General features: G+C 38.4%; 1 protein-coding gene across 4 annotated transcripts in view; it reads right to left on the bottom strand.

Moving 5' to 3' along the window:
- Positions 1-13,965, bottom strand: part of SYK (spleen associated tyrosine kinase) — a 47,969-nt gene that overhangs the window by 16,865 nt on the left and 17,139 nt on the right. For all 4 annotated transcript variants that reach the window (XM_064403569.1, XM_064403570.1, XM_064403568.1 and 1 more), the window contains exons 2-5: positions 12,708-13,161; positions 11,041-11,201; positions 2,015-2,153; positions 782-863 (exon numbers count right to left, since the gene is read on the bottom strand). In XM_064403569.1, coding sequence (XP_064259639.1) covers positions 782-863; positions 2,015-2,153; positions 11,041-11,201; positions 12,708-13,121 — 796 coding nt within the window. In that variant the 5' untranslated portion in view covers positions 13,122-13,161. The remainder of the gene's footprint in view (positions 1-781; positions 864-2,014; positions 2,154-11,040; positions 11,202-12,707; positions 13,162-13,965) is intronic.

The following is a 13,965-nucleotide window of genomic DNA, read 5'->3' as shown; positions in this document are numbered from 1 at the left end:
AGTAAAAACTTCAGGGCTGGACTTGATGATCTTAGTGTCCTAAATGGTTCTATGATTACATTTTATTATTCTATATCCTCTCACCATGGCACTGGCATCCAGTTAGAATGACAGAAGGTGGCCTTAGAGAAAACCAGTTCTGGAAAAGCACAAGTTGCACATAGATCAGCCGGATTAATCTCTTTTCCCTTTTCAGTCAGTGCAAGAGGGAGGACAACGTCTCTTCAGCGTGACATGACATTACAGAAGAAACAGGATAAAAAGCACACTGACACTTTCCCCCACCTCTTCTCCTCCTTTCCCACAGGTTACCAAGGAATGCCTCTCTGCCCCCATTTTCAGTGTCACGTGCAGCCAGTGCCTTGTTCTGCCCTGCACCCGCCAACAGGGGGCTTCACCTGCTGGGTGCACGACTCACTGCACCCATGATGAATTCCTGTAGCAGCACTGCTGCTGTGCCTGCTTCAGCCTGGAGTCAGGACCACTGGAGCAGTGGTGGGAAGACCAGCTTGTTTTTGTTGGTGGTCCAAGAAACACACACTGCCACTTTGAGCAGCAAAGCACATTTCTGATCAAACAATAATTTAGACCCAGAAGTAATTTGATTTGGTACCCTTAAGCTACAGGATCTGCCTCCATCATGCGCAGTCTGGCAGATATTACCTCATTTGAAATTGTGGAAAATCTACATCCACCTATATGAGAAGTGGAAAAAATTCACACCAATTTATCATAATTATCATGTCTTTCAACACATATAAAAATAATAGGAATAACTCACCATTTTCTGAGCCATGTTGTGGACAAGGAATGGTAAGAACCCTTAATAATCCATCTGGTTTGTATGAATAATGCTCAACTAACTAGCAGAATGAGAGGGGAGGGGAAAAAAAGAAATAGTGAGAGAAGATAAGAAAATATGAGGGTGGTATCATTAAATATATTATCTCTTTAGAAATGTGCGCATATGTGCAATAGTTGATATATATTACAAAAAATGACCTTGGAATACAGCAGATCTTTACTGCACATGTTATTTACTTTAATATGCAATGTTTTCTTTGGACCTCAAAATTGCAATGGGATGTACACAGTTAATAAATGTAGCACCAGTAGTTGTGGCCATTTGTGCTCCTGGATTGTCCTCTCCACATCATGTTTTACAGGTTTGTTATTGCTATTTTCCATTTGGGTACAAAGGAGAAGGTCTGTGAGTGTAACAGTTGCATGTATGTTCATGAAAATTGTAAGATAGCAGAGCTGCTTTTAAATTTCTAGTGACATCAGGAAAGAAATACAAAAATCCTAAGAATTAATACATGCATGCGAAGATTCAGATTTTACATCTGTTACTCAATTAATTTTAATAGATTTTTAAGCAAAAGGATGTAAGAGATTTCTGCAGGAACTTAAATTCCCTTAGTATTTTCAATTTACAGTAATTTCAACAGTATTCAGTTTTAGCATCTATTATGGCAGAGCCATCTATGGACTTAATTGCTTACTTTTTACCAGGGTTCAGACATATTTTGGTGGTAAGCCTTAGAAAGCCATGCTTTAGCAGACTTGAAGGTAGAGACTGAATTATGTGTACAACATCTTAAACATCCTCTTTTTGCTTGCTAGAATTCTGTTGGTTGCTGTCATAAATTACATTAGCAAAAGACTAAACCAAGCATATCCATTACTGAAAATAGTTACTTGCAAATGCGAACAGACTTTCATTCTAGAGAATGTTCAGCTAATAAAATAATAATTACAGTTTTGAACTCAGCCAGGCTGCAACATCACATCTGAAAATTATTAACTCTACACTCACATAGCTTTGTACATTAAGAAGTTTTCTTCATGTACAGAGCCCACACAATGTTGGCAACATAACAAATAACCTGCCAAAACATGTTGGTTTTAGCCAAAGACTATTATCACAAGGCAAAATAAAACAACGTTGGTCAGTTGGTCAGTTACATGGAAATGTGATGACGGATATCCACGTGACATAAATTTAACAGACCTGCCATAGGGTGTCAAATCTTTTTCCATCTGGTATGGAGAGCTTTCCTGTCTTATCTCTGTCAATACGATAATGAAGTACTTTTCCATCATTCAGTAGGCACAGGGCATAGGAACCATTGCTGTCCCTTTCTCGGATACTGTAGAAATAAGAAAGACTTTCAGTATTGACCAGGAATAAACATTCTTTTTTAATCACCCTTTCCTTAAGGCTTCTGAATTAAAACCAAAACAAAATCAGCACTGCAACTTATGGAAACATTTTGTTAAGCCTTTCATTTATTTCTTAGTGTAATTAACTTTCAGGTAAATTGACTGAAGTTTCTTTTTTTTTTTTCTTCTAAAAAGGCAACAGATGAAAACAAAAAAATCAATGATGTAAGGCACTGTAAGGCAGCTACAGAACACTGTACATCGCAAAAAGCACTCTTTGGACAAACATGCATTTTAAAGGTTCTGCAGCACTGGCTTGCCTCTCTTATATCTTTTACTTTGAAATGAAGAGATGACAGTAAGAACAGAAGATAAAATACAAAAAGAACATAATGTGAAAAGGCAAAATTTTTGTGTTTGAAATAGCTTGCTGTGTGGCTGGGAATTTAAAGAAAATAATATATCTCTTCAATCATTAATCCTTATAATTTCAGGAAAGACATTAATGCTTTGTTGCAGATTTCACATAAAATTCATATGAAACTTAACACGGTATTGAAGTGTACATATCTTATCTCTCTTCATCACAGAGAGATTGCCAAATGCAATATAAAAACTTTGTCTAAAACTCCTAGGCAGGATGATCTCCTCCTTCCAGCAGACCTGCGAGCGCCCTCTGAGATAAAGCATGACAGGATTGTTATATGTGAACTCAGGGCTAGCTGACACTGAGACCAGCATACTCTGATTACTGGACCCAGAATAGATGGGAATTTGTTACTAGCACCATCATAGTTGGTGCAACATTTCTGAGTTTACAGAGAAGGCTTTTTCTTTCAGTCAGGTTCCCACGCTCACTGACAGCTGACAGTGTGACAGCAGTAGAGTTAGAATAAAATTGACTGGCTTTTTTTCTTTTTTTAATGAAAAAGCCTAGATCCTGGAGCATTTCTTGTTCTGGCGTGTACAGAAATCTACTTACTCTCCCTCAAATTTTTAAACAGCCTTGAAAGAAATATACCAGTAAACTCTCACTAAGGTGTTAAGAAACTTTGCTGGTGCAACACTGGTACTTGCTGTTATATCTCAGGAGATTGCAAAGGCATGTATTAAAGTATTCTCCTCAGCTGACTGTCTCAAGGCTGAAATAAAACTGTATTTTGTCTGAACTATTTATGCACCTTTTTCTTTCAAATAGCACGATTCTTGTTGCCTAAAATGTGAACAGGACAATGCCTAAAAGAAAAGGGAAGTAGGGTCAGTTTTTTGTTTTCTGAAACCAAAGTAACTTGTGTAAGTCTCTAAAGAAAATTGAAACACATTGTGGTTTCTTCATGGCATAAAGGTGTTTTTTCAGCATGCTGATTTCCTGTGCTGACTGACCAGTGAAGAGCAACAGGCTCTGCTAAAATGAAGAGTGACTTTTACTTTGTCTTCTTCTGACCTGCTCAAAGCAAATAAACCTTAGAAAAATATTTTCAGAATAGAGGGCATTATTTCTAAAACAAATGACATTGCAACCAGGCTTCTGTTCAGAATAGCACAAATAAGACTATAAAAATGCAATGGATTGTTTCTCAGTAACAAATACCCTTCATGTTTCACAAGAAGAAATGGAGGCTCCAATACAATTCAGTTCTACTGAAACTGGTTTTCATTTGCAAGAGCTGTTGCTCTCAGGAGAGGCACTGCAAACATTTCTTGAGAGCACAGGCACCCATGGGAGGGGAAAGTCCTGAATTCTAATAGACTATGGCACAGACCCAAACAGCTCTATCATTCTTCGGTGCAAGATTTAGGTGGAGTTCAGGTTTACAGGGTTGTAATTGCATTTCAGAGCTTTTCCTTCCCCTGTCCAAACAGCTGCACGATATGGAGCCATCTGCAGCCCAAAGCCAGAAGGCTGTGAGCTCTATCACTGCACATCCTGAAAACACCTCCATTCTAACACCTCCATTGAACACATAATTAATCAGGGTCCAGTGGGACCCTTCCTCCCTTAGGGTTACGGAACAGGTGGGTTTTAAACTGTAGTCAGTCAACTCCAGCACAACCTAAATCCCTACAAAAGACGGAATCAGGAAATACACAACCTGGATCCCCACAAAACATGAATCCAGAAGATACTACCATCTTTCCAAATACGTCTGAAAGGCAGAAGTATCAAGTGCATTGAATTGACAGCTTAAGTCTTAGTTTTGGCAAACTGAACCCTTACTGCGTGACAGGGATTGCTCCAAGCCATGTTTCACAATTTCACTTTGGTTTTGCAGACTGTGGTAATAGCTGTCTAGGTTAGGCTAAGCCTCAAGAACTGCAGCTGGGTAACAGTATCCAGTTCTACATCATCAGCTGTTGTAAAAAATAGAATAAAAGGCAAATATTATTCAAACTAAAAGTTCGTAACCTGAAACCTCTTTGAATGGACAGAAAGGTTTCACATCTTGATGGGGCTGCCTGTATTACCCAGGGCCTTCACATCAGATCTGGGAGCTCCCTTCATATATAGAACTTTCCTTGTATGGAAAGCAACAATTTTCAGAATGTTGAGAAAAAAATCAAAATTCCAAATGCACTCTCTGCTTTAAAGTGCTCTGAAATGAAACATAGTATTTACTGTTCTTCATTAAAAACTGCTAAATAAAGAGGTCTTAATTGAAAAATTTTGGCAAGGAAGGAAGCCAGCAGTGAGGCATCCCTGGTCTTCCATTTCATGCTATTGCAGAGATTTGCAAATGTACAGAAGAAAAACATAAAGATAATAAACACCTGTAAACAACACTGTTGTTTCATCTACTGAATTAATCAGAAATATGAACAAATTCATTGAGAACAGATTTGAGTACATAGCTACCTAGCTATATTAGAGAAGTGCCAAGGTATCTAGATTTTTTGGTGATGTACATTTTTAAAACAGCAGAATAAGGAATGTAGATATTAAAACTGTTACCTGACACAATGCAGAGAATATTTAGGTATTCATTTTGTATTTCATGCAATGTGTGTTTGAGCATTTTTTGTGGTTTTGGGAGTGCAAACTAGACAGCAACCAGTAACAATTTGGAGAATTATTACAGACAGTACAAACAGCTACCCACTCCTTCCTTTGTTATTTTCATTTGGAAGCAAAAAGAACAATGTCCCACTTTTTTCTGTTTCCATCTGAAAGCCCAAATGATCCCTCTCTTTCTAAAGAAAAATATCCCTGAGGGTCAAAGAAATAAATTGATATTACAATATGCCTCATTGACTGCAGAGAAAAAACCAGAATTCACAGCATTCTGCAGTGGAGAATTATGAAGAAAATAAACAAGCAAATTTCTTGCTCTAGGAATGGTGTGAAATCATTCTTGCTGCTGAATCCAAAGGCATGCTAAATTTTATTCTTGGCATTGCTTTGCCTTGTCAGCAATTACAGCCTTCTTGATGCCAGAGATATTGACATTCCCCACTGCTGATGGAGCTTCAGCCATTCCCCGCTTGTCTTGCCCTCTCTCTTCATGACCATCTCCCTGGTAATGCTATTAACAACACGGCTACTCATTATCACTTCAAAGATCAGCTGCACATTGCATATGTTCCAAGTTTGTGGGTAATAAGAAATGAACTTGGTGCCATCTGTAAAAGAATTATATAAAGGGCAAACTGGATTGACTGCTGTCTTCATTTCCATCATTTCTTCTCCCCTGTTTGCTAACACATTCAAAGCTGTTTCAGAAATGTCAGAACACTATAGAATTTAGGAGATATCTCAGCTTCACACTATTGCTATCTACAACAGAACCTAAAAATTCATCTCCTGGTGAGTCTGCTGCACAGTTACAAAATACTTTTGTGAGAAGGATTGCATCAAATTCATCTATTTAGTTGACTCCACCCTGGCAGCAAAATACACCATGCTCCACCAAACCCCTAACAAACACCTCTGCAGTAAAACTGTACCTGAAATAGGAGACCTTAGGACAGCTATCTCAGTTAGGTTCCAGCTTTTCTTCACACCTCAGACCCACTCTGCTGCTGAAGCACCCAGTGCAGAACCTGTCTTCAGAGGCCACAGCCCTGGCTGCACTGGTCTGCAAGTGGCACCCAACATGTACCTAACTGAAGATCAGTAAACAGCTCCCCCAAAGAGTCATGGGCATCATCCAGGCTGCCGTGGAGAGGAAGAGAGCACCCCCAGAAACACAGTTCATTGTCTCTGTATTATCATTTCTCTTGAAAAACTTTTATGGTCATCTAAGCCTAGCACGCCTTGGCACTTTCAAGAGGACCTTCATCATTAATTAATATTCCTGAATTAAGGTCACAATTAATATGATTGTTTTCATCTTCTATGATGTCAACAATGTCCAGTCCCTTTTATGGACAGAAACTTAATACTGACAGAATTATCTAAAGAATGGTCAGAAAAAAAGACCTAGCTCAGTATGTAGCCTGGTAGCAGGAAACTCCTAGAAGAAGGCAGCAATATTAGTGTAAATAGACAGTGTTACATATACCAGAAACAGAAACGTTTGGTCGGTCAAAAGACAATAAAACTCTTACAGACAACTGCACTTCAAAGCTTATTATTTTGAAATACTAGTATTAAGTATTGTGACATTTAAGAGTCAGTTTAGTTTCTAGTTGTCATAGCCATGATGTGGCATGTTACTGTGACTCATTATAATAGTCTAAACTAGATTTGTCCTCTTTCATATTCCCATTATGTACTGAAGACAGTCATATGATACCAAAATAGTTTTCTAGTTTCCTTTTACACATCTGTTCATATTTTATGTGAGCTACATAAAGCTAAGAACACATGTAACAAGTTTATATAAAGTGCTAATTTGCAATGCCTTCACTCATAATTTCCCTAATACTGCATTTTTAAGTTTAACAGTATTTCTGAATATTCTTTATCCTCCTCCAACTTCAGAACTTCTGGTATTTAACACATATGCAAGATCACATGCTTGTATAACTTAAGTGGTCATTACTGATGGCAAGATATACCAACCCTTACCACATATCAGAGGTGTTTCTTATGTGAAACTACACAGGAAACTAACTCTTCTGCTTTTTGCTTTTAGCAAAGTTATAATTTATTTTTCAACTCTTCCACACATGCACGCATAAACTCACACAGATATCCAACAATATTATAAACATTTAATCATGCATTATTAATAAAAATACTACTACAATATCTAAAAAAGTATTACCAATATAAACAGTTTGATCTATGATCAATGTTCCCCACCAGACAAAATGTACTAAACCCCAGAAGCTGGGTCAAGATTCATCACCCAATATAGAATGTAAAAGTGCTAGTGTAGTTAAGTGCAGCTTCAGACATAAAGTTCTCTATTTTCAGTTTCTTTTCAGATAATTTTAGAAATATTTTACTTTTGTTCCACTGCTATTTTTCCCCCCAAAGTTCATGCCTAGAGTGGCAACCTTACATAAACATTCTTCACAGAAGAGGCAGAAAATACCTCACATTTTAAGTCACGGTTTCTGTGTTTGGTTTTGAAAACAAACTTTCTAGCATCCACATACATACTTTACTGACTTTTAAGCCACGAAAAAAAGCTTTAAAAATATCTTTGAAAATTCCCTGGTAAAACACGTACATTTAGCTCAAAATTTTTCCTTGGATGCATTGTAGTGTTATTTTTATGGCACTATTCATGATATTTTGAACAGCAGTCAGGAAACTTTTCAACTATTTACATATTTAAATCATTAAAATAATTCTAGATTTGATAATCTTGTATTTCTGCACATCAGTGCTAAAGAAATCTACATGATAGTTGTATTATTACATAGACTGCTGTATTGGATTTTGTTTCAAGGTAGCCAGGTCAAATGGATAGCAAATTTCTGGTGTAACGAAGATTTGGAGAGTCTTGTTAAAAATATACAGATATATTATACTCTTCTAAGATTTGTTTTTTTCTCCATAATAAACAATATGATTTTTGTTACATAAAAGTATTCAATGAACTTGTTAAATAACCTCAGGAGTACCTCATCTCTTCAAAAATCTAGCTCCTCTCTTTGTTCCCACGCTCCTATTCTTACCTCAACAAGCAAACATCTCTTAGACTTACATGTTGGAAAGTTTTACTTTTCAGTCAGCTACTGGGCTTGATTATCTTGACCAGTGTTAGAAAAACACGAAGTCACAGTCACAACTTCAAAGCCTTCATACCACAGATGTACAGAATATTCTGGCAAGCACTACTGGTGGGTAAGTAAAACTATGTGATATCTGTGCCTGAAACGTAAAACAATACACCATACTCACACTCAACAGTTTTGCCTCTTCTGCTTCAGTTAGCCAGAAATCAGTGGTTTATTTCTCAACACCTGCTGAGCAAGCCCATGTTAGGCAACCCACTGCAGAAAGCAATAAACCTCTCTGAATTAGACAGTTCTTTTGTTATTTGGGTCTCAGAGTGTATGGGTCTGAGAGCTAGAACAGCTCAGGAATGTAGAATAATTTATTTCAACACAAATGAACAACACATTACTTTTCTTGCTGCACTGGCTACTGCACTGTGCAGCAGATCAAGTTCTTTCCCTGTGTCTTCCCTGAGACCACAGGAGCAAATGGCAGCTGAGTGGCTGCTACATTCTAAAATGGCCAGATAGGAATTCTGTGCAAGAATAATTAATACATCAGAAAGCATCCTACAGATGCAGAAGTAAACAGTCTTGTCCTTAATAACAGGTACCCAAGATGAACACACTAGCAGTTCATATTAAGCTTCAGTGGAAGTTCTCATGGTTTAAACAGAACCTTAAAATTAGCATTTTCTCCTCTATAGGCTTCTCCTTCTGATATGAGAGTAGCTACCCGAGTTCCACCAAAACTATGTAAAATATGGATCCACTGTCATATCCAGTCCTGTAGGAGAAGGTCTGAATGCTCTCCCATGACTCATTGAGCATGTCACTACAGAGAGCATCAGAAATGCCTCCTAGGCCATCTTTAAGAAACATAGGAAAATGGTGGAAAAATATTTCTAGTCAAAGCAGTAGGACTGCTTATAGAAGATTAAAAGGAGACCAGTGTTTATAACAGAGGCTGAAAATGTCAAGTTTCTTAAAAAATTTCTCTCCCTTACTCCAAAACCTATCCCTGTTGTTAAGAAATGCTTGCTCGTGGATCCTTTAAAGAAAAACTGGATTCCTTCCCCCTGTGCCCCCCCCTCCCTGCCTTGCCCCAAAGAGAAGTATTTTGGCCACAGAGGAACCAATGTGTGCCTCAGGGAAATTAGAAAAGCTGCCAGTTTTAATACACGATCAACATCATGACTCAGTTGATACGAAGTTGGTTTGGTAAGGCATTAAAATGGAAAGCAAAAAAGCAATATATCTTCAGGTATAAAATTGTCATTAAAAGAAAGGATTGCTTTTTCTTTCAATTACTGGACCTTCTGTCTAAAAAGTAGGAAAAGAAACACCAAAATCAAAGGGCAAGAAAAAGGAGAGGTTGTGTGGTGATGCTGGGCTGCTAATTGGTAACAGCTATGCTCACCAAATTCTCTAAACTCCTGAGCAGCGGAAAGATATATATCTGGCTCCAGAAATTTTTGTAACTTTTGTATCAGTTTTTTTCACTACAAGTATAACAAAATCTGCGACAAACTTATTAAAATGTTTTGTTACACATGGCAGCAAAAGCAACTGGGTAAGTGCCCCTCTGGAAATGGTCCCCATCAATAGGGAACATGAGGCTGAAAATAGGCATGCATGGCTACTTGGGTGAGACTGGCTGTGAAACACAAAAAATTGAAGTACTGAGGGGAAAAAAAGAGAGTTCAAGAAAAGAGATGTCACTACAATCAAAGCGTTTGTGGTTAAGACCTCATAGGAACTCACTCTACTAGGAGTAGGATTTAAAGGAGTTACTGGTTCCTGTTAGCTAAGACTGAAACATGGAAATATGCAAGGGTTGCAGCACCCACATTAGCAATTAGTATGGCACAATTACAGAAGATCAGTAAGTGAAAGAATTGGTACTGAAGAACCATATCCTTCCTGCACTCGCTTGTGGGGTTTCACCTTGGACTACCTCTAAAAAAAGCCAAAGAAGGCTGAGTGCTAAAGAAAACGACATAGGTAGGTGATGAAATTTCCCTCAGAAATTATACAGTTCTAAGTGATCCTTACTTGGCCTTGACTTTTAAGCCTAATTTTTCAAATTTTTTATCATTATATAAATACTTTTTGGGTGGGAGTGGGAGTGACAAAAGACACCTCTGTTAAAACACTGGTATTTTTCAAATCAAAATTCTCCAAACAAACCCCAGGCTCTAGTTCCTGATGGCTGTCAGTCACTATCCTAATGCCACATTTGTGCTCAGAAAACAAAAGATCATTAGGCTCAGTAAATGCAGAGGGTAAGCAGCAGACACAAAATAGTGCTGTCAAGGTAAAAGCGATCATTTTATTGCTTAACTGCAAAACAAAGCACTACCACTGTCCCAGGGGGACTTGACAAATACAGGTCCCAACAGCTGCTAACACAAGGAGTTTGTCTCTAATTGTACCAGTTTAATAAGCCTGTGTATTGGGTGCAGGTGGTCAGGCTTTGACAGTGGGGCTGCAAAGGCCAGGGCGTGCCCTGGGTTGGTCACAACTGGTGCCAGCAGGCCCTAGTGGACACCCCTTTTGTTATAGGCTTTTGTTATAGTTTTCCATCTTTAGTTAAGTGAGGGACCTGCTTAGGGCAGGTCATGTCATGTAAATTATGCTGAACTGGGTGCCCTCACTGTAGATGAACCATGTTATGGGGAATAGTCTCATTTGAGATTTATTCAAAAGAGCTGTACAGTAACACTGGAGGCAAACAGCAATACCACAGAAAAATAAACTCACAGAAATTTGCCATTGTTTCTTGACCCAATGAGGATACGGTGTTCTGACTCCTCCCGAGAGATCCTCCCATGGAACCACGGCATCTTCTCATGGGCTGTAGTGGCAATCAGCTTCTCCAGCTGAGGCTTCTGACTAATGATAGCTTGTTCAAGAGCATGTCCCTAGAGAGCAGTAAAAACACAGCAAAACAGTCAAACTATCTTCTGCAATAAAAAGATGACAGGCAGACTCTCAATCTTTTGGAACTGCTTTTGGGACATCCAAAATCTGCACATATTTGTTGTGTGTGAAGGCCTGGTTGCTATAAAGATTTTAAACCAGAAACTAACATATTGTAATCTAAACATCACAAAACTAGGGTTCTCCCTTTACCTCTGAGAAAAAGAAGGAAAATTAACCAGTAAATAAAACCACTGGTATGTCGGTATTTAAGCTTACAAAAAAGTCTTATTGTTATGCTAATGAGACATGGCTAAATGAAGTTAGTGGTAGTGTGAGATTTCAAACATACCTCCAAATTACATATCCTATGGCAGTGTACTAAAATAAACTGAATGTGCTTTGCACTGTTGCAGCATGTCTGTCAAAGACATTAATGCAAATTTTCCCAGACAGAAGAGTCCTCATTTTAGAGTGAATTATTCAGAGTAATATTAACTTAGACATTTCTAACCTTGTCTACAACCTACCACTTCTAAATTGGGCTCAGAATCTGAGGGCAACCCCCACTAGTTTCACCAGCATTTAAACAGAGCTCAACAACTTCCCTCTAGACTGAGCTCAGACTCATCAAAAAAGACACTGTGCACCTCAGCAGTTATAGAAAATGTTGTATAAGTTTCAGGTTTTCCCAGTTTTGGGAATGCTACATATATTCTACAGAGCAGAATTCATAGGGTTACTTGCTAGCAGCAAAAGAGATTAGGAACCTTGAGTATCTTCATGAGTTCATAAAGGTAACTCATGACATCTCAAGGTGAAATAATACTTGTCCCCACACACTACAATACTCTCTTTGCAGCCTCCTACACTACTGTTTCCATGTTAAGACTGGCTTCTTCATAGCCATTCCTAGGAAAAAATCCAATACCTTGTCCTCCACATGGAAAATTCCTGCTTGACCCCTGCAGCACTGAAGATATATAGGCAGTGGTCTGCAGTGTAGAAATTGCTCTCTTTCAGGAACAATTTCTGTTTTGGACATAACTTAAATTAGCATCACAGAAGCAAGGCCAACTAAGAGAGTAAGATGTAAAACAAGTCATCATGTCACTATGCCTGCCTGCATATCAGTCCATAAAAAAATCAGAATTAAAAGCAATGAGAAAAACAAAAAGCAATGATACAAATGTATCTTGTTCATTACATGTATTAATTTTTGGTCCAATACTGATGGCATACGTTAGTGCAGAGGTAGATTACATTAGACCATGACATTGTAGAAATTCTAAGGGCTTAAATTTCAAAAAACTAGACTTACTGCCAAGTTACTGCATGTACTGGGGAGAAAAACACCTCACTGTTAAATCTCAAACAGCTATAATTTCATTGTGAAAAAATACTATTCCTACAACTACATACCAGCAGCAACAGCTAGAAACAAATACTGCAATCTCTTTTTTTCCTAGCTCAAAGATTACTTCATGGTGAGATCAGTCTAGCTTTACCTGCAAATTCCAAGTCTGCTTGACATACTCTCTGATGAGGTTCTCTTTCAAATCTTCAAAGGGTCCTGTTTTGGGTTCAACACCTGGTGGCCGGTTGAAAGGTTTTCTCAGTAGACAGATAAGGCCGTCTGCTTCCCCTGAGTGATAGTTAATGAGTTCAGCAGGACTGGCATGTGATCTGCCTCCTGCAATAGCATAGGAGCCACTCAGCTCCCTCTCAATTGTATAGTGGTGAACCTTCCTTCCATGAGCCAAGGACAGGGCAAAGCCCCCCAGGTAATTCCGGCTTTGGCGGAGCAAGTATAGTCCATCACTTGCTCCTCCCTGCATCAGATACTCCTCAGCATCTTCACGTGTGATATTACCAAAGAAGTATGGCAAATGGTTAGCAGGGTTTGATGTGTTGGAAGCCATGGTTTATTCTTTTCCAAGCAGCAAATCTAGAATACTGTATCTGAAAACACAAAGACAGAGACATGAATGTCAGTAGAAAAAAGAGGATAAACCAGTAAGACAGCAGTTCATCTGCAGTATGTTTGCAGAATCACATAATTATTTAGGTTGGAATAGACCTGTAAAATCATTGAGTCCAAACTTGAACCAGTCACCATCTTGTCAGCAAGACCATGGCACTGAACACCTCCAGGGATGGTGATTTCATCACCCCCTCAGCAGAGCATTCCAACGTTTAACAACCCTTTCTGTGAAGAAATTCACCTGATGTCTAACCTGAAAACCACCAGGGGGCGTAGTCTGGGGTAATTTTAGTAATACATTTGTAGGTGATACATATGTTGACAATCAAAAAAATTATTTTAAAGTGAAGATACCATTTTTATTTTTATCTTGTTAGAAGTTGTTTTTCTAAATCCCAGCAGCTCTCTTTTCCCGTTTCCCAGTGCCTTGGTTAGAAGTGGACAAAGTGATCATAAGTTCAGTTTCTGCTTCTACAGTTGTGAAACACATGAGTTAAAATATGAGCCATTCACAATAAAATGAAGCATCATTTTAGGGAAGCCATGCAGCAATCTGTGGAATCAGCATTAAACAGTTCAGGCTATATGAGAACAGAATTAATAGCACATTTGTCTTGTAGCTAGCTAAAGTGTGCAACTGAGTTACATGAAGAAAAGTGCAGAAGACTTTATGGACACTATGTAAAAAGGGAGGGTTCATAATGCAAAGGTGTAACTGAGGAATGGGAGTCTTAATGTAGGGCCTTTTAGCATGCAGCACTTCAGACTGACACCTTCCCTGG

Source organism: Passer domesticus, chromosome Z (assembly GCF_036417665.1).
Source record: "Passer domesticus isolate bPasDom1 chromosome Z, bPasDom1.hap1, whole genome shotgun sequence".
NCBI lineage: Eukaryota > Metazoa > Chordata > Aves > Passeriformes > Passeridae > Passer > Passer domesticus.
The sequence above is the reverse complement of the archived record's forward strand: the minus strand, read 5'-3'. Positions and strand labels throughout refer to the sequence as shown.